The sequence below is a fragment of the Cyprinus carpio genome, chromosome A13 (assembly GCF_018340385.1).
Source record: "Cyprinus carpio isolate SPL01 chromosome A13, ASM1834038v1, whole genome shotgun sequence".
NCBI classification, from domain to species: Eukaryota; Metazoa; Chordata; class Actinopteri; order Cypriniformes; family Cyprinidae; genus Cyprinus; species Cyprinus carpio.
The window spans coordinates 12,996,185-13,015,937 of NC_056584.1; the positions used below are offsets into that span (position 1 = coordinate 12,996,185).

The 19,753-nt window shown below is 38.8% G+C and overlaps 1 protein-coding gene across 1 annotated transcript in view; it reads left to right on the forward strand.

The window, feature by feature from the left end:
- The window catches only part of LOC109069407 (zinc finger SWIM domain-containing protein 8-like), a 32,433-nt gene that overhangs the window by 3,205 nt on the left and 9,475 nt on the right, over positions 1-19,753 (forward strand). The window contains exons 2-19 of the mRNA XM_042768833.1: positions 2,306-2,459; positions 2,625-2,719; positions 6,628-6,800; positions 10,010-10,117; positions 10,382-10,463; positions 10,563-10,683; positions 10,944-11,145; positions 11,281-11,456; positions 11,615-12,812; positions 13,135-13,266; positions 13,371-13,550; positions 13,811-13,994; positions 14,115-14,213; positions 14,362-14,486; positions 15,032-15,323; positions 15,472-15,624; positions 18,241-18,463; positions 18,692-18,981. Coding sequence (XP_042624767.1) covers positions 2,306-2,459; positions 2,625-2,719; positions 6,628-6,800; positions 10,010-10,117; positions 10,382-10,463; positions 10,563-10,683; positions 10,944-11,145; positions 11,281-11,456; positions 11,615-12,812; positions 13,135-13,266; positions 13,371-13,550; positions 13,811-13,994; positions 14,115-14,213; positions 14,362-14,486; positions 15,032-15,323; positions 15,472-15,624; positions 18,241-18,463; positions 18,692-18,981 — 3,987 coding nt within the window. The remainder of the gene's footprint in view (positions 1-2,305; positions 2,460-2,624; positions 2,720-6,627; positions 6,801-10,009; positions 10,118-10,381; positions 10,464-10,562; positions 10,684-10,943; positions 11,146-11,280; positions 11,457-11,614; positions 12,813-13,134; positions 13,267-13,370; positions 13,551-13,810; positions 13,995-14,114; positions 14,214-14,361; positions 14,487-15,031; positions 15,324-15,471; positions 15,625-18,240; positions 18,464-18,691; positions 18,982-19,753) is intronic.

Below are 19,753 nucleotides of genomic sequence, written 5' to 3' on the forward strand. Positions count from 1 at the left end.
CTGTAATATACAGTAACAGTAGTCAACATTTGAAGTGGATCAAAAAAGTAAATCAAAGTTGTCCTAAGACAAGAATGCATTTTGTTTATAGGTTTTAGGACAACATTGATGAAATTTTTTTTATCCACTTCAAATGTTGACTACTGTGTTAAGTTGCAGGTTATTGGCATATGTTTTTGTGAGGTTAATATTTTAATCTTTTTATTGACATTAGTTGACAGTTGCCCTTTTCGAATAAGGGTGGCTGATTTAACCCTAGATAAAAGAATGCGGAACATGACCCATTTTTAGTAGAATGGGCACACTTTGTGGTATTGGACTAAGATAAAATATGGTGTGTTTCCGTTTAGAAGAATCTTAAAATTGAGGAGCTGGACTGCTTTTATTCAGTGGTTCATTCGTTTCTATTGAATAACTTGCATTGTAAGCACAGTATTGAAAATTCTCACTTTTGTTTTGCAAATGGAAAAAGTTCCAAATGTCAGTGCTGAAAAAATTTTGTGCATCTTCAAGCAAAAACGTGATTTTTTTTTTTTCATTCTTGAATGAATCAGTATTTTTAAACAAATCAGTAGATAGAAAGATTCGATGACTTGCTCGTAGTAAGTTGTTTAATATCTGAATGAATCAGAGTGTTTGAATGAGTCTGTTGAATGAATGATTCAAGAGTGTGGATTTAGTGTGTGTTAAGGGCACCGAGCTTTGCCGTGTTTCAGACCTGGGACTGTCATGTGCACATGCACTTAAGTGGCCAAGACCACAAATGGTGGTATTGGGACAGCCCTGTAAAGACAGTCACTTGTTTTGTTCTTGAATTAATAAGTGTGTTTGATTAAATCGATTAATAAGGTAATTATTAAAATTGCCCTTGCAAAGGTAACCCCCCCCCACCCAGGAATTCAATTCCAGAGGCAAATATTGACCCTTTATGTAAAAAGTTAATTTCTGATCTTGCAGGTGTGTCCTTAATATTTTATTATATAATTACCCTTTTATAAAAATACTAAGACACTTAAGGGCTGTGCTATAATGCTAGCATAGTCAAGTCTAAAGTTGTTATTAATCATGACAGGCAGTGTAGTCATAATATAATGTGTTGAAAAATATAGCATGGCTTCATGTGAAATCTCCATGTGGCATTTGTATAGTGTTATATTGAGAGTGTATCAGTGCAGTGTCTGCCTGAGTGTAATGTGAGATCCAGCTCTAAGGTGACCGAGTGCAGTGGATTACAGTCCAATTGCCCAAAGCTCTGTTATGATAATGACCTCCTGATGTTGGTGTTCTTTCAGATGGATCTTGCTAATATCTAATGATATAAGTACTGTATGTGACTACAGACTTGCGGCTCAATGTAGAAAATAAAATTTCATTAGATGCACTGCCACTGAAACCTGTGTCTGAGTTCACTTTAGGCTGTAGGCACAAATATTCAGTTGCTCTTGAAGGAGTGTCTTTTATCTGAGTGTTTTTCATTCTTACAGCCTGGCCACTCTTATCATTGTCTGGAGGAAATTGGTGACTTGAATCCAGGATCCTGCAGGATACTGGAATACACCCCCTCCCCCCGCACATACAAAACTCTCAGTGAACAGCATTTAGTCCATGTTGGCAGCTGTCCTTCTTTCTCTTTATTTAGCCTTAAGTGTATATGAATAATCTACAACAAAATAGGTTGCCTGAGGTCTTGAAACTCACTTCTCAGTCTTGTTCCCTCTGTTGCAAAATGAGTCGTTTGAACTGCAGCCATCTATGTGACTATTGTTCAGCTATTTGTCTATAATGCCAAGTATTTTTGATTGTTTAATGTTGAGTAGCTGTGACTGGAAAGTAGTGATTTTTTTTCACCATACTAATCAAGACCTGTTCACACCAGCATGAAAATTTGGTCGGTTCTGAATCGATGTCTGCTATTCACTTTCACTTGGCAAAATAGTCAGTTTGCGAGTGGCACCAAATCATAATTTTATATAACAGCAGTGGTTCTGGGCAAAAAAATTGGTGTAGGACTTTCTTTGAAACAAGTCATTTTCTTTACAGTGCTTACAGTACAAATCTTATTGGTTGGTCAGTTTTCTTTGCAGTACAATGGCAAAGAGATTAGAACACCTCTACTCAAAAATAAATCTGTTGGCTAATAGTGTCAGTCTGAATAGTCATGTTAATAGCCATTCATTTACATTAAAGTGTTTTGGTGTGAACACGCCTTCATATTGCTGCTAAATATCCAATGATGCTGTTAATTTCACTCTTTGAGCATGTAGTTTACCTGCAACAAAAAAGTAACTCTGATATCACTTCTCAGATGGACAAGTCATCCCTCTGGTGGAGCTGTCGGCCAAGCAGGTGGCGTTCCATATTCCATTTGAGGTGGTGGAAAAGGTCTATCCTCCCGTTCCTGAGCAGCTGCAATTGCGGATTGCCTACTGGAGCTTTCCAGAGAATGAGGAGGACATCAGGTGAAAGTCTTGTAATTGCTAATATATTATCAGCCTATGCTTTCAAATGCTTGTGATGACCTTTATGATTAATAAGATTAACCAGTGAGTTACCAGAATGCCCTTTAAGATTTAGAGTATGACAGGATGCTCAGTTTAAATTCATTCTTCTCTCTGTCCTTGCAGATTATACTCCTGTTTGGCCAACGGCAGCCCTGATGAGTTCCAGCGTGGCGAACAGCTCTATAGAGTGAGGGCTGTGAAAGACCCTCTACAGATAGGTAAGGAAACAAATCAGCCCACATTTACCATGTAATTAGTGATGTTTTTGACCAGAAGCTTCTGACAGTTGCTTTGCTGCATTAAACATTTTTTGACATCAATCTTTGATGATCAAATAGATTTTTAGGATACAATTTAAGATACAGATCTTAAAATAGCATTCAGAATAAGCCACCCTTGTGTTTGGCCTGAGAGAAAACCAGAGACATGGCACATAAGATAAGTGTATGTGTGAGTGATTTGAGCTCAGGCTGTGTGAATGAATGCTGTTGTTGGTGGCAGTGGGCTGTACAGCAGCAGAGGGAAATCATGATGCAGCTGGCCCGAGCTTGACCTATCCCGCGCATACACCCTCAAGGGGTCTGCCTGAGTGCTTTTTCACAGTGTATTTAAACTGCCCATAGAATGTAGCCAACTCTTAAAAAGGATCAAACATAACCTTAAACTCTGTCAATGTACAGATATACACTACCATTCAAATGTTTGTAGTCGGTAATTTAAAAAATATATATTTTTGAATAAAGGCTCTTATGTTCCCCAAGGCTGTGTTTGGTCAAAAATACAGTAAAAACAATAATATTGTAAAATATTATTACAGTTTTAAAATGTTTTCGATTTGTTTAAATTATGTTGTAATTGAATGTATTTCTGCTATGACAAAGTTGAATTTTCAGCATCATTAATCCAGTCTTCAGTGTCACATGATTTTTCTAATATGCTGATTTGCTGCTCAGGAAACATTTCTTATTATTATTATTATGCATTATTATTAGTGGTCGACCGATATTAGTTTTTTAACAGCCAATGCCGATATCTTGGAAAGCAGGGTGGCCAATATAAAGCCGATATAATTTTATTTAATGTCACTGAAAAAAATTGTACTAAATTTTTTAAAGGTAAGTGGTTGCAAACAATTTATTTTAGCTACATTTAATAATAATTTTTTTTTTGTTAGTCAACTAAATTTATTTAAATGTAGCTAAAATAAATCAATTGCAACCACTTACCTTAAAAAAATTGTAAATTCAATGAATAATTTTTATTCATTGTATTTTAGAAATTAGAAATCATTTGAAATGGTTACACATAAATGTGTAAAATAAACATGCTTATACTTTAAGTGACTAAGTATTTTTCACAAATAAACAAATTTTTAATAAAAATATGAATAAAAAGGAAGTAAACACTATAACCAACAGGACACTCAGTATTCTGGGAAGTTTGTGTACATTGGGAATCACATTTTTTTCAAATAAAGCCAAGGTAACACCCATTTTACATACAGCACACAGTGAAAATGACATGAATATGACATTGGGCAAAAGCATGAAGCGAAGCATAATTTAAAATCATGAGTTTAAAGTTTGTCGATCGCGCATGTCAGTGAAGCTGAACTCTCCTCCTGTCAGCATTCAATACACACGGACTGACCGTAATACAGAGAACACGCGATCGTGCAGGACACACATCCACACTTCATAAGATCTCACAGCTGGATTCGACTAAGTTTGCAAGGTTTTTGTAATTAGTTGTTCATTAGTCATTCAAAGATTTGTTTAAACGATGTAAAAGCATATTTGCTGAATGCTGACGGCAAAAGAGAAAGTATTATAATGTTTGCCTTTCTATTACTAACAATATAAAAGCAATCGTTATAATACTACTTTGTATACATTTTAATTCTTTGTTTAACCGTTCTGTCTGATTATTAGACAGACGTCTATCCGTATTAGACAGAACTGTTGACAATGACAGTGAACAAGAGGGAGAATGTGAGCACTGTGTGTTCAGGAGCTGTGTTCTGAGCACCGTCAAAATAAAAGACTGTCGGGTCATCAAAATAAAAGTCCCTCCACGAACGCATCGGCCAAACAGAAAAACTTATCGGCCGATGCCGATATTTGAGAAATGCCAAATATCGGCCGATATATCGGCCTTGGCGATATATCGGTCGACCACTAATTATTATTATCATGCATTTGTTTTTATGGTCATACATGAGACATACAAAAGAAATGAAATTGTATAACGTACATTATTGGCAATACATTGTTCACCTTGCTCTCTGGATGTTTCCATTGATGTACCCCCCCGGTTTCACAGACAAGGCTTAAGCCTAGTACCAGACTAAAATGCATGTCAGAAACTTGCACTGACTGATCTTAAAATATGTCATTGCCAATGTTTTGTCTCATGATGCACACGAGTAATGTTATTTTCTAAGGCACTTTTATAAAAAATACTTACATGTCCTAATTGAACTATGGCTTAATTCTGGCTTAACCTAAGCCCTGTCTGTGAAGCCAGGCTGTAGTATTTTGCATATCAATGTAAAAAAAAAAAAAATATATATATATATATATATATATATATATATATATATATATATATATATATATATATATGTTTTTTGCTCAAGATTAGCAGTTACTAGTTATTAAATGAGTCAGATTCTTCAGAGTAAGATGTGTCAGTAGTTCTAAAAATAATAGTGATCTTGCGGTTTAATTAGAAGGTAAAAATCCAACCAGCTTGGTTTTCAGAAGCATACTTCACGTTTTGGTTGCATCTTGAACACTCTAAGTGCCTGGGTCCTCTGATTTATGTGTTTCGCTCACCGCTTTGTTTACTGTGTGGTAACAAATTTTTAGTGAAAATTTCCTCAAAACCAGAAAAAAACCTTCCTTCTCTAACTGCCCTGGCCAATCAGTGACCTCCCAACTACCTGTCAAGGTCAAATCAAATGTTTTCACTCACTTCACCAGAGTGGAGCCAGAACAGTCTGACATAGAACAGCTGCACCTAAAAGGGATGTTCTTCCAAAACTCTTCCCTTTACACTTTCTTTAACCTCATAGTCCGAATACAATGCTAAACCTCCAAGGATCAGCCTTTACACAACATGCCCAAACTCCCTGGTTGCTGCTACTTATTAGTCTGTTCAACAAAATTGCTGCATTGCCTGCTGGGATATGCGTCAGATAGACCCATTCAGTCACTTAATTGTTTATGGCGTGTGTGAGGTAAATTATCAGTTTAATGAGAGATTTCAGTGATGCAGCCCAATATTATGTTCTTGTAACTGCTGACAACCCAGTGACATTTGCAGTCATGATGTGCTTGTTGGCCCAGGCAGTGATTCTCTAAATTAAAGAAGACACTGTTTTATACAAAGGTGTTTTTTTTTTTTTTTTTTTTTTTTTTTTAAATCAAGATTGATTATTATATTCTTTGGGCCTTTTATTTTAGCCGGGACAGCTGACAGGAGAATGTGGGTCAGGAATAAAGAAAAAGAAGGGTGCTTTTGGCACTAACAGGTAGACTGAAAGAAAAAAGAGGCAGTGTGGTAGAGTTAGCTTGAGGAGGCACGTTGAATTTGGAACAGGAGCTATAAGCTGAAACTACCCACCACCCCCACCTCTGCTCTTGCTGGCCAGAGGAGCACTGGCTGCTGTCCAGTGGTAAAAGCTTTTGGCCAACCCCCTACACTCAACTTTTCACACACACATTTGGACTCTCTTTCTTTCTCTCTCCCCATCTCAGATGTCTTTCATTTCCTGTATGGACTGTGTACAATGCAATTGCTGTTATATCATTCAGTCTTACAGTCAGCAGACTCCCTCAGACTTTTAAATGTTAATGTTTCCCTAATTGCCCCAAAACCTTCTTACACTTGGTGCAAATATAATAATGTGGGTTCTTTATGTTTGTTTGTTATATATAGTGTGCAATAAAGCTAATAATTGCAAATGTTCTGCAATTAAACTGTGTTTTCTTTTTCATATTAAACTGTATTTCACAACCACTTACTCCCCAATAACTAGGATGTTTTTATGCAGAGTGTGAAGAGAATGTGAACTAGATTTGAGTTGAAATGTGTTACTACAGGCTTTTGTTCTCTCAAACAGGTTTCCACCTCAGTGCCACAGTAGTGTCACCCCAGGCCGGCCAATCAAAAGGAGCCTACAATGTGGCTGTAATGTTTGACCGCTGCCGCATCACTTCCTGCAGCTGCACCTGTGGAGCAGGAGCCAAATGGTGTGCCCACGTTGTGGCCCTCTGCCTCTTCAGAATTCACAATGTAAGAGATTTTAGAAGCACATAATGGCCTCTGGTGCATTGGTACCATATCAATTATTAGCTGATATTAGTTGCCGATATTTATTTATTTATTTATTGGATATTGAAATTGGATATTTAATTTTGCATGCTTAATTTACCCTATTTTTACTTTGAAACTATGCTAACACTCACTTAAAATTAATATTAGTAATTTAGCAATTCTTAAAATATATATATACATATATATAATTATTATATATTTTTTAGCTACTGTACATTATATTTAATGAAGCATTAAATTGATTTCAGGGGTTTTACTTTTCATTTTAATTATTTTTCATATATTAGTTATTTGATTGTAATTTTATAATGTCAAATTATTTCGTTTTATTTTACAAAATAAAATGGAATTTTAATAACATCTTAACATGAAAATAATTGTCTTATCAGACAGATTTTTGATATCTTTTTTTCTGTTTTTTCTCTTGTATAATTTCCCCTTATTCCTGTTGAAGTAAACAATCTGGAATTGCTGCAAAATACCTTTACAATGAGGCTGGAATTTGGTCTGCGGCAAAATACAGAGCTTAAAATAGAAAAGCATATTTTAATGTGCTTTTTTTTTTATGAACTTACACCGCAAATCCATTTGTAGCATAGTTGAAAATTTTCCCCTAAGGTGTGAGAAAATTAATGCATTAACAAAAACCAACTGCTTAAGGCAACAGTTGTCAATGTGTCTCAGAACAACATATACCATGCATTTTAATGTGCACAGTGGCCGGTTCAGATGGACATATCTGCGGGGCAGATTTCACATAAAGCACATGCACGATCTGTCTCTAGGTTTCTATCTGTGCGGAGTGACCGTGGGCGTGACAGCACTGAGAAGCTTTTGATTAGGTTTGATACCTCCCTGTGGAGTCAGGAGGGTGGAGGGAAGGATCTGCACTGCTGTGATATCCCCCCGCCCACCCCAGGAGGGCCTGCCACAGTCAGATAGACCCGGCGGCCCGGACCGTGGGTGGTGTTTAGCATTTGCATGTGGCTTTTGTCTTCTGTTTGCTGCTGCTGGGGGAAATTATAACAAACTTATTTTGCATAAACTTTTTCTTGCATGTTTGGTTCTAAATAACAAATAGCAAAACATTTCTCCTGTTTGGTTTCTTGTAAATTACACTAGAAATCCACTGCATATGTGAATAACCATGTAAATTTGGAAAAGAAGAGAATAAGAAGCAGAATAAGATGCTTTACTAGTGTCTGCAACATGACACTTGCCCATATTTGTATGTTCAGTGTTTCTTGGCAAATAGCTTTGAGAATGTATCATTTTAATGCACTTACTCTTATTGTGCAGTCCTGTCAGTTGTAAACAGCTCTGGTGTTTATTCTGCTATTGTGAGTTGAATAAACATTATGTTCTTAGTTCTGCTATGGCCTTTATCAGCTACACAGCAATTTCAGTAAATCATTGACACTTTTAGATTTAATCTTGCTATAGTTTCTCTTCATTTGCTGCTTTGTGTGTTGAGGCTGGTGTCTAAGGAGGTTACCTGTCATTTCCTCACATCACAGCCTTAAGTTCAAATGCTTTAGGCTTGACATTTAGCCCACCTCCTCAACAGAACAGTATCACAGAGATTGTTACTAAGTACAATGCATTCCTGCTTTTTCTATATCTTTAGTAGAACAAGACAAGAAGAAAGATACCTGCCATTGAACTCAAACAGACAGTGGTGCTACTGGATTTGGATATTGTATATTTAGTAGCAAGAGAGGCATGCACTAGTAATAAACTGTGTGTGTCAGTCATTAAACCTCTTGTTCTTTATCATCGATGTGACCTTTAACTATTTGAGTGGGCTTGTGTTTTTTTTTTTTTTTTTTTTTTTTTTTCATGCTGTCAGACTGTCCTCACAGCTAAACTTGCATCAATACCATCCTAATTGTTCTGGTAAAAACTTGTTGCAAGTTGCATTAAAACATTCTAACTTTTAACGATGTTAAAAACCTTATTAATATTCCTGATTTTGACCAAAATGGACATAATTTGTCAGGATGAACACTGCCAGTGGGGGTTTTCAAACTGGGTACTGCAAGGGGGTGCTAGTGGGTCGCAATTTTTTATTTTTTTATATATATTTTCATGATTTACGTGGACTTTTGTACATTAATTTTTTTTGTAATATTGTAATTAATTTTAATTCTACTATCAGTGATGTCTTTCTAATATCATGCTTTCAGTGTCTTTCTCACACAGTATCTTATATTATAAACACAAAAAACAACTTGCTATTATCTACATTTATGCATTTGACAGGCACTTTTAACCCAAGTGACTTGCATTACACTCAAGCTAAACTTTTTTTTTTTTTTTTTTTTTTTTTGATGGATAATTGATGGATTCCCTAGGATCTGAACCTATGATCTTGGTGATACTTGGTATTATTATAAAATACCATGCAAACTGCTTTTCTCACACTTAAATAGGCTTTTAATAAATAAAATATGTAGCCTCTTTATATTTTAGGAAGAGTGTGGGTCTCCAGATCATCATAATAGCAATCTTTTAGCATCAAGAAGTTTGAAAACTGCTGAGTTACAATACATTTGATGAGATGTCTTCAGATGGTTGAATCTGATATTGTGTATGGAAGTATGTGGTTTCTCATAGAGTTAGACTCTCAGCCACGTGGCTATTCCCGCACTCAGCCATACTGGGGTGTTGTCCAGGAATCCTGAACATTTCCTTCCTCCTTATCCTCCTCGGTGCAGTTCTGCAGGTCCGTCCTTCATCCACCCTGCTCTCCTCCCCATCCTCCATCTCCCAGACACGGCCAGCACATTATACTCCAGTAGCTCACAATGCTGCCCCCACGGGATGCTCCAAATTCTCTTTAATAACCTCACTATGAGCTAAAGAGAGAATTAGCTCTGATGGGCTCAAAGCTTGTCTATTTGGAGCTCATATATTATGTATGGTCCGTTTGCAAATGAGGGGTTTTCTGCTCATGCTGGAGGAGAGTACACAGGGACAGCCACCTAAAGACATCAAAGTCTCCAGACACATTAGAAATGCACAGAGTATTTGCTAATGAGCAGCCTTCTCCTGGTTTAGTTTGCACTAGTGTTTGAGAGTTAAAGCAACAAAGCTTGATTTCAGTTCTATATGTCAGCCAGTGCCAACGCTAATATCAGTGACTCTTGGCATGTGTTTGGTTCTAGGCTTCTGCAGTGTGTCTTCGAGCACCTGTGTCAGAGTCCCTGTCCAGATTACAGCGGGATCAACTCCAGAAGTTTGCACAATACCTCATCAGTGAACTCCCGCAGCAGGTGAGACATGCATTATTATTAGTTTTTATAAATTGTAGAGATGGTCCAGTTGCTCATGGCTTCTCAGAGCTCCTCAGGGTCTTTGCACAGCTCTAAATAACTGTGATGAAGTGCACACAGTGGCCTCATTGTGCTCATTAGTATGTGATGGCTCATTTCACACAGTTCGGTTTGTATCATGGTTCTGTGGTCATGACTTTGGTGTGGTTCAGTAAATGCTTATGAGGCATTTATATGGCTTTGTGATTCATTTTGTATCTGCAGATCTTGCCGACAGCTCAGCGTCTTTTGGATGAGCTTCTGTCCTCCCAGTCTACCGCTATTAACACCGTGTGTGGAGCCCCAGGTATGGAATGACCTACAAACTACAATTAATGCATTTCTACATTTCTCGTTCTCTGTGAAGGCTTGAGGACCTTGTGAAATCCTCATTTTTCTTTTCTAGATCCTACTGCTGGCCCTTCAGCCTCTGACCAGAGCACCTGGTATCTAGATGAGTCCACCCTCAGTGACAACATAAAGAAGACCTTGCACAAGTTCTGTGGCCCATCACCTGTTGTGTTTAGGTAAAAACTGCCCGTCTGGTACTACCTGTAGCACAATCTCCTGATATAATCTATGTTCTGAAGAAGAGCATCAGGCATACTTGAGCAGGTTCCTTGTGGGGTGCTTTACTTGATAAATTAAAAACATCCTCATTTGTAATGGCTTAACACATTTAGTTACTACTTTTTTTTTTTAAGTTGTGTGGATGAAGATGAACAGCAAACAGATGGATGAGCAACAGACAGAACTAACTGTTCTTTTTGTCGCTTGTTGTTCTCAGTGATGTGAACTCCATGTACCTGTCATCCACTGAGCCTCCAGCAGCTGCCGAATGGGCTTGTTTGCTGAGGCCCCTGCGAGGTAGAGAGCCGGAGGGCATCTGGAACCTTCTGTCCATCGTCAGAGAGATGTTTAAGAGGAGAGACAGCAATGCTGCGCCTCTGTTAGAAATCCTCACTGAACAGTGTCTCACCTATGAACAGGTACAAAACTGGCCCAGCCACACTTCACACACCAGGGTGATGGTTTCATGTGTACAAAATTGCATCATCCTGATGCTAACACTTGTCACATTTGAGCCTGCATTTAGACCATATCTCTCTCTGTATTTCCTCCAGATCATTGGCTGGTGGTATAGTGTGAGGACATCGGCCTCTCACAGCAGTGCTAGCGGGCACACAGGTCGCAGTAATGGCCAGACAGAGGTTGCAGCACATGCGTGTGCCAGCATGTGTGATGAAATGGTTGTTTTATGGAGACTGGCAGTGCTCGACCCTACCATGAGTCCCCAGAGGTGAGCAAGTTGGAGGAGCTAGTTAGACTCTAAAGAACTAGTGATTCATGTTTGTTGTGACTTTGATCTAGATTACCTTGACTTAAAGATTTGTGGCTGTATTTGTCACCACTTAGGTAGGGTAATATTCTTTCGCTTGTCTATTTGTGACCCTTCAGGCGTTTGGAGCTTGCTGCCCAGCTAAAGCTATGGCACCTGAAGGTAATAGAGATCGTGAAACGGGGGCAGCACCGCAAGTCTCTTGACAAACTCTTCCAGGGCTTCAAACCAGCTGTGGAGTGCTGCTACTTCAACTGGGAAGTGGCCTACCCTTTACCTGGCATCACCTATTGTGGCGCAGATAAGAAAAACGCCTCATTTTGTTGGGTCAGGACGGTGCAGCAGCAGCGGGGCGCTAAAGCTGGGACCAGTGGGGAACCAGGAGAAGGAGCTCGCGGTGGAACGTCAGAAGGTACTTCCTCTGAACAAAAGTCACGGTGCAACTCTCATCTTCCCCAGCAGGAGGTGGCTGTCCGCCCTAAGGAGACCATTGTGAGCAAGAGGAAAGGAGTGTCAGGTGTGAATAGTGGAGGCGTGCTGGTTTGTCTGGGTGGAAGGGTCTCTATCTCACTTCAGGAGGGAGGTAAAGGCATGCATAAAGCTAGTAGCTCCTCCCAAACAGCTGGTAGTAAGACCAAGCTTATACAGAGCAACAAGGGTTCATGTGGAAGTTCGAGTGGCGTCAGCGGGAAGCACCCCAGCGCTAAACGGCGAACTAGCAGTGAAGACAGCTCTCTAGAGCCTGACATGGCAGAGCTGAGTCTGGATGATGGTTCCAGTCTGGCGCTTGGAGCGGAGGCCTCTAACACCTTTGATTTCCTGCCTCCTCCACCAGAGATGTTGCCCTCACCCAGTCCTCTTCTCCGAGAGCCACTCAAATACAGTGGTAATGCTTCAAAAGAGCGTGCATATGAGACAAAACGTGTGCTGCCCTCTGCTGCTGATGCCCATGCCTGCTCCATTGCAATTCCAGTAGTGGTAGCTATGGAGAAAAAGGTGGAAGTGGAGGCAGATCTGGATGAGAACGCAGGAGATGAGGACCCCGTAGATGATACTCGGCCCTCTGCAGCGCTCCCCGGCAAGGCTCAGCAGGGCCGCAGAGAGGGAGATGGAAGCGTTGTTTCAGGGGTCTCAGGGCCTCAGGCAGCTGAGGCAGCAGCAGGAGCAGATGCTGTGTGTGAAGATGACTATCAAGCGTATTACCTTAGTGCCGCATCAGAAGAGGGAGCAGATAGAGGGGTAGCAGACAGCAACCATGAAGAAGAGCCAGACATCTTTGCCGGGATTAAACCTCTGGAGCAGGAGGGTAGGATGGAGGTGAATCATTTTTTTTTTTTTCTCAAACACATAATGTGCTGAAAAGTATGAATTAACACTCAGTGAGAGCTAAATGTAACCATGTATCTTCTTAATAACTTTTTTCTCAGTGGAAAATGTTTTTACTTTATCTGGGATGCATAAATAAAAGTTATAATTTATAATTACATTTATATGTTTTAAACACAAGTTTGTTTTTTTGTTTTGATGTTTTGCTAATTTTAGACCACAATTTTTTTTTTATTGTTTACATTTTTCTTTTATTCAGATTTAATTGCGCTGAATTTTAAAAGGTTTTCAATGGTAAAATGGTGTGTTGCAGATCCTTTTTGCCTGTGTGGAGGCTCTCTATGCTCATGGCTATAGTAATGAAGCGTGCCGACTGGCTGTTGATCTTGCTCGAGATCTGCTGGCTAACCCTCCTGACCTGAAGGTGGAGCAGCCGCAGACAAAGGTAGTGAAACAGCCTTTTTCAGAGTTTTCTCAGAGGTTTCAGCTGTGACGTACAATCATGCTTGTGCTCACCTTTGAAAATGAATCTCTTCCTGTCTTGTTTAGGGTAAAAAGAGTAAGGTGTCGACCAGTAAACAGACTCAGGTGGCCACTAACACCCTGTCTAAAGTAGCCTTCCTGCTGACTGTGTTGAGTGAGAGGCTGGAACTCCATAACCTGGCATTCAACACTGGCATGTTCTCCCTGGAGCTGCAGAGACCGCCGGCTTCTACTAAAGCTCTGGAGGTAAAGCAGAAGTTGTGTTCATCCCCTTAAACTGGTGATCTGCTAGTATGACAGTTCAGTTTCTTGTTGCGGATGTGACTGGTTTGGCCGATATAGGAAGTCTCTAATATCATAAGCCCATTAACATTAGTAAATGAGACACAAATTTACACTTTGAAACTGACACCACAAACTAAAAATGCATTGTAATGTTTTGATGCCTGATGTCCAGTGAAGTATTTTGAGTGCCATAATTCTGAGTCCCTGTGTTCTTATGTTAGGTGAAGCTGGCATATCAGGAGTCAGAGGTGGTGGCTCTGCTGAAGAAGATTCCTCTGGGTCTTGTAGAAATGACTTCCATAAGGGACCGAGCAGAGCAGCTCCGTGATGGAAACTTCTGCGACTATCGTCCGGTTCTGCCCCTCATGCTGGCAAGCTTCATATTTGACGTACTCTGCACCCCTGGTAAGTCGCACATCTACCCTTTCTCACAATTTAAAAAATGTTCTTTAAAAGCCCCAAAATCCCCATGCTCATTTTTCATATATATATATATATTTTTTTCCTTTCACTTGCCTGTTGCAGTGGTCTCTCCCACGGGCTCTCGACCTCCTAGTAGGAACCGTAACAATGAGATGCCTGGTGATGAGGAGCTGGGATTTGAGGCAGCTGTAGCAGCTCTTGGTAAGAATCAATTTATGTTAAGAAGAACAAAAGCATAAAAACAACCAGCACTTATGTGTTTTGTTAAAGATATTCTCTTTCTTTTTGTGTTTCAATTGTCTCTCCTTTTCTTATCATCTTTTTATTTTTTAATTTTTTTTTTTTTTAGGTATGAAGACAACGGTCAGTGAGGCAGAGCATCCTCTGCTGTGTGAAGGGACACGGAGAGAGAAAGGAGACCTGGCTCTAGCACTGATGATCACCTATAAAGATGACCAAAGCAAGCTTAAAAAGGCAAGTGTTTTGACGTTATACATGCAATATACAGTACATCAGCTAAAGTTACAGTCTTCTGAAGCAATGTGAACGGACTGGAATATAAACTACCATTCAAAAGTTTAAGGTTAAGATTTTAAAAAATGTCTTACCAGCTTACCAGGGCTGCTTTAATTTGATCAAAATTACAGTAAATCAGGAAAATTGTAAAATATTATTACAGTTTAAAATAACGGTTTTATATTTTAAAATGAAATTTATTCCTCTGATGGCAAAGTTGAATTATCACCTGCCATTACTCTTTGATTAAAGTTTTTGTATTTTAAAATGAAATTTATTCGGGTGCTGAGGGGGGGAGAGAGATAAATAAGATGTAAGTTGAATTATCACCTGCCATTACTCACTCCAGTATTAAATACTGAATAAAACTGTTCATTTTCTTAAAAATATCTTACTGACTTTTGAATGTACGTAATTTTATTATTGTTAGATTTTTTTTTATGGTATCATGTTTAAAATGCAGGGAATGCCTGTTCAAATTGTTTGATTTCATCTTTGTGTAGATTCTGGACAAGCTCCTGGATCGTGAGAGCCAGACCCATAAGCCTCAGACTCTGAGCTCCTTTTACTCAAGCAAACCAGCCACGAGCAGTCAAAAGAGCCCATCCAAACACGCCACTCATGGTGCCAGCGGAGCCACGGGAGGAGTGTCAAAGCACACCCCTGCTGCAACATCATCATCATCTGTGCAGGGCGTGACCGGCGGGGGAGCGGCAGGGCAGCAGGGCACTTTAGTGGGTAGTGGAGTTCAGAGTGCAGTGACCGGAGAGGGCATCGCTGACAACAGAGATCAAGGTGAACCACATCCCCCAAAAAAGTATTATGAGTAGACACTTAAATTTCAGAGGGAAATTTACTGCTGAAATGTTATTGTCTTGGGTCCTTGTGGAGTTGGTAGTGACCCAGTTTAATTTTATCTCACTCGTACTACTTGTTTTGGCAGAGGGTGCGCAGTCGACCTCCTGTGAGCAGCAGAGTGAAGCTGCGCCCTTCAAGCCTGAGGGCACTGTGCCCAGTCGTTTGGCACTGGGGGGTCGCGGGGCATACGGCACGCGCTGCTGGGGATCACCTGTACGGCAGAAAAAGAAACACACTGGTGAGAGACAGTGGGTTTGTTACTTAGACAGAAGAGTACATTTGATGCAGCACCTGTGTTCTTTATTTTTGTCACAACAGGTCAAAAATCAGTGCAAAAAATCATACAAATTTATCCCTTATTTACCCGCTAGCCTTTAAAAATAGTGTGGGGCAATGATTAATCGCATCCAAAATAAAAGTTTTTGTTTGCATAATATATGTATGTGTTCTGTGTGTATTTATTGTGTATATAAATACACACACATGCATGCTGATTTCAGAAAAATATATTATTTTTATATTTGAAATAGATTTATATATAATATAAATTATATGAATATAAATATATACATTGTAAATACATGTAAATATTTTCAAAATATATACTATGTGTATATGTGTGTGTATTTATATACGCATAATAAATATACACAGAACACACACATATATTATGTAAACAAAAACTTTTATTTTGGATACGATTAGTTGTTGCCCTGCACTATTTTAAAATAATTGTGATGTTTTCAAATATAATACAGGGCTCGCAAAATCGCTAACCTGACGTCCCAGGGCAATTGTGTTGTCCAGTCGGTTATGTCTTAAGTGAACGTATACAGTGGAGAAAGGGGCAGCAGCCTTTAAATACCTGGTGTTCCATTAGTGCCTGTCTAAGAGAAACATTTGCGTCTCATTCACAAATCAGACCATTTTGATTTTGCTTAGATTATACAATCCAAATAACATGTATTTAGCATCTTTTTTGGATCGGAATTCAAATGGTTGCCTCTGATTTCAAATAGAGCACAGTAGGGGTGTAAGAAAATATCGATACGCATGAGTATCGCGATATTTTTTTTGGCGATACTGTATCGATTCTCAAAAACGGAATATCGATATTTAAAAAAAAAAATCATATAAGATTCATGGCAGTTGTTTCGTTTTGAGTTTACATTCCAACTGCTAGATGACAGTCTACATCTCTGAACAACAGTGAGAGTAACAGGAAATACTAGCATGAGGGCACGTCACTAATGTTAGCATTAATATCGCTATTCGCTGCTTGTAATGGAGGATGAAAGAATTGTCCCTGTTCCTGGTTCGGTGTACAAAGCTGAAGTGTGCTGTCATTTGGGCTTTTGTGGTAACGTCCACCGCGGGACTGTGGTGAGGGCGCCGCCTCGGTCCTGCTGCGTCCCGTGTGAAGATAAGCATCTGCGGGGTGGGTCGAGGTTGGCGGTAGGGGCGCGGCGTGGCGTGGCTGCAGCTGTTTCTCATTTTGGTGGTGTTTTGTGCAGTTGACGTGGCGCTCGTGTCGCGGTTTCGGTGATTCCATCCAGAACATAAATACAAAATGAAAAACCTGGGAAATCCAAGTGGAAATGTTCGACATCTGTATTTATTTGATTGTTTTACAATTGTTTTGTTTTCTTTAGGAATCCTGTAAGCGCTTTTTTATTGATATTAAGCAGATCTAATTTTTTGTTCAGATCAAAATGTGATGACATTGTATGTCACAATTGTACTTGTGTACCTACCCTTTACTCGTACTGCACAAAAATTGGTTCAATAACCTTGAATGTTACAGGGACTGATTATTGCAAATGCAGATCCCACTGTGTTCTGGTTAAATAATTTTTATTTACTTATTGCTAATGTTTGCATATGGTGGTGTGTTCTAACAACATACAGAACTACCAAATTTTGCTGTAAGTGTTCATCATCTGTTTGATTATGTCTTTAATTGATTTTTCCGTACATTTCTGCCATATGCACAAAAACTGACAGTAACCACTGATAAGCGACTACTAAATATTGTAGAAACTTAATTTTCTGTAAAGTTGCTTTGCAGCGATTTGTATTGTAAAAACCGCTATACAAATAAACTTGCATTGAATTATGTTCTTAATGACAGCTTTCCTAAAAATATATCATATTCCTAAAATAAGAAATATCCCAATATATCGCCTTGCTGACAGTATCGCAATGTATCACAATATATCGTATCGCAATCCCTGTATCGTGATACGTATCGTATTGCCAGATTCTTGGCAATACACAGCCCTAGAGCACAGACAAAGCCTTTGTTTAATATGAAGAGATTTCGTTTAGTTGTATAATTTTTTTGTTTGTTTTGGGATTTGTTTTAAAATTTCTTGTTAGTTTTATTATTTAACATTTCAATTTCACATAGAAATATGCAGCATTTTGTCTGAAAAATAATAAAAGGACACCTTTTCATTTATAATTTGTATTCTCATTTTGTAAAAAAAATTTATATATAAATAAATTGTAAGAAAATTGTATGGTGTAATCTGTATTGTGAATTTTATCACATCGTAAGTTTATTGAATTGTTACATCCCAATATGCTACTAGTTTTTTTGCTGATCATGCTGATTTCTCTACAGTAAAATTCAGCCGATGTCTTTTTTTATTCGGATTAGTTTAATTAATTTTGGGCTACCAAAACCTGAAGAATGCCTGGACGAAGGGCTACCAGGGATTTTGAAATTTTCAAGCCCTGTAATATATTATTTTATGGATATTACAAATTTATTTGCTTTATTATTTTTAACCTTGCTTAAAGAAATTTGAGACTGTGAAAGGGTCATGTTTCTTTTGACTTGTTTTCTCAGGCATGGCAAGCATTGACAGCAGTGCTCCAGAGACCACCTCAGATAGCTCTCCTACTCTCAGTCGACGCCCATTCCGAGGTGGTTGGACCGCAGCTTCCTGGGGGAGAGGCCAGGACAGTGACAGCATTAGCAGCTCTTCTTCTGATTCACTTGGCTCATCATCATCCAGCGGCTCACGCAGAGCTGGAGGAGGAGCCAGAGCCAAGAGTACCGACACCAGCAGGTGAGACAAGCCTTTGCCCCTTTTACCCTCATTGCCTCTTTTGAGGATTTGGTCTCATTTTTTGGGTGCTTGTACATCAGTATCTCTTTTTGAGGCCTCAGCAAACAATTAAATCTCTAATTCAGTAGCTGTTGATTGACTGAATCAGTTATTTTACTTCAGAGCCAAAACAGATTCTTTGATCCTCTATGTCTACAGTTTGTCACACATTGCCTCTTTCTCTCTTAGGTACAAAGGTCGCCGGCCTGAAAGCCATGCTCCACATGTGCCCAACCAGCCATCTGAGGCAGCTGCTCATTTTTACTTTGAGCTGGCCAAGACTGTGCTGATTAAAGCTGGTGGAAACAGCTCCACATCCATTTTCACTCAACCCTCTGCCAGCGGAGGCCATCAAGGGCCCCACCGCAACCTGCATCTGTGTGCCTTTGAAATCGGCCTGTATGCCCTCGGCCTGCATAATTTTGTGTCTCCAAACTGGCTGTCAAGGACGTATTCCTCACATGTATCCTGGATTACAGGTGAGAGATGATTACATAATCTGCAGGAATCACAAACTTCAATATGATTTATTACTCTCCCATTGAAATGCTAATGTAATCTTTAAAATTCAGAAACCTGGCTTCAGGGTATCAATTCAGAGTGAAAGTGTACTATAATACTGAACTTCAGTATATTAAAAATGGATGGATAGGTAGATGGATATGGGTGGATTGAGATGGTTATATGGATAGAAATGAATGACTAGATATGGGTAGATAAATGGAGTGGTATATAGTTATAGGTGTATGGATATACACTGCTGTTCAAAAGTTTGGGATCAGTAAGAATTGTAATGCGTTTTAAAGATGTCTCTTCTGTTCATCATGGCTGCGTTCATTTGACTAAAAATACAGAAAAAACTGTAATATTGTAAAATATTACTACCATTTAAAATACTGGTTTTCTGTTTTAATATACTTTAAAATATAATTTATTTCTGTTATGCAATGCTGAATTTTTCATCAGCCATTACACTCATTTCTACATCATGCTGTCCTAGAGCTGAATAAGGTACATGTAAAATGAAAACTTTTTTTTTATTCTATTGTATTTACTGTCTATGTCTATAGTGAATTGTTTTGTTTGTAAACATTCTGTTGTGCAAGAAAAATTTCAAACAATGTTCAGTTTAACACATCCTTGCTGAATAAAAGCATTAATTACTTTCGATAAATAAATTTCTTACTCCAAACTTTTGAACGGTAATATATGTGGTTACAAAAGATTTCTATTTTGAGTAAATGCTGTTCT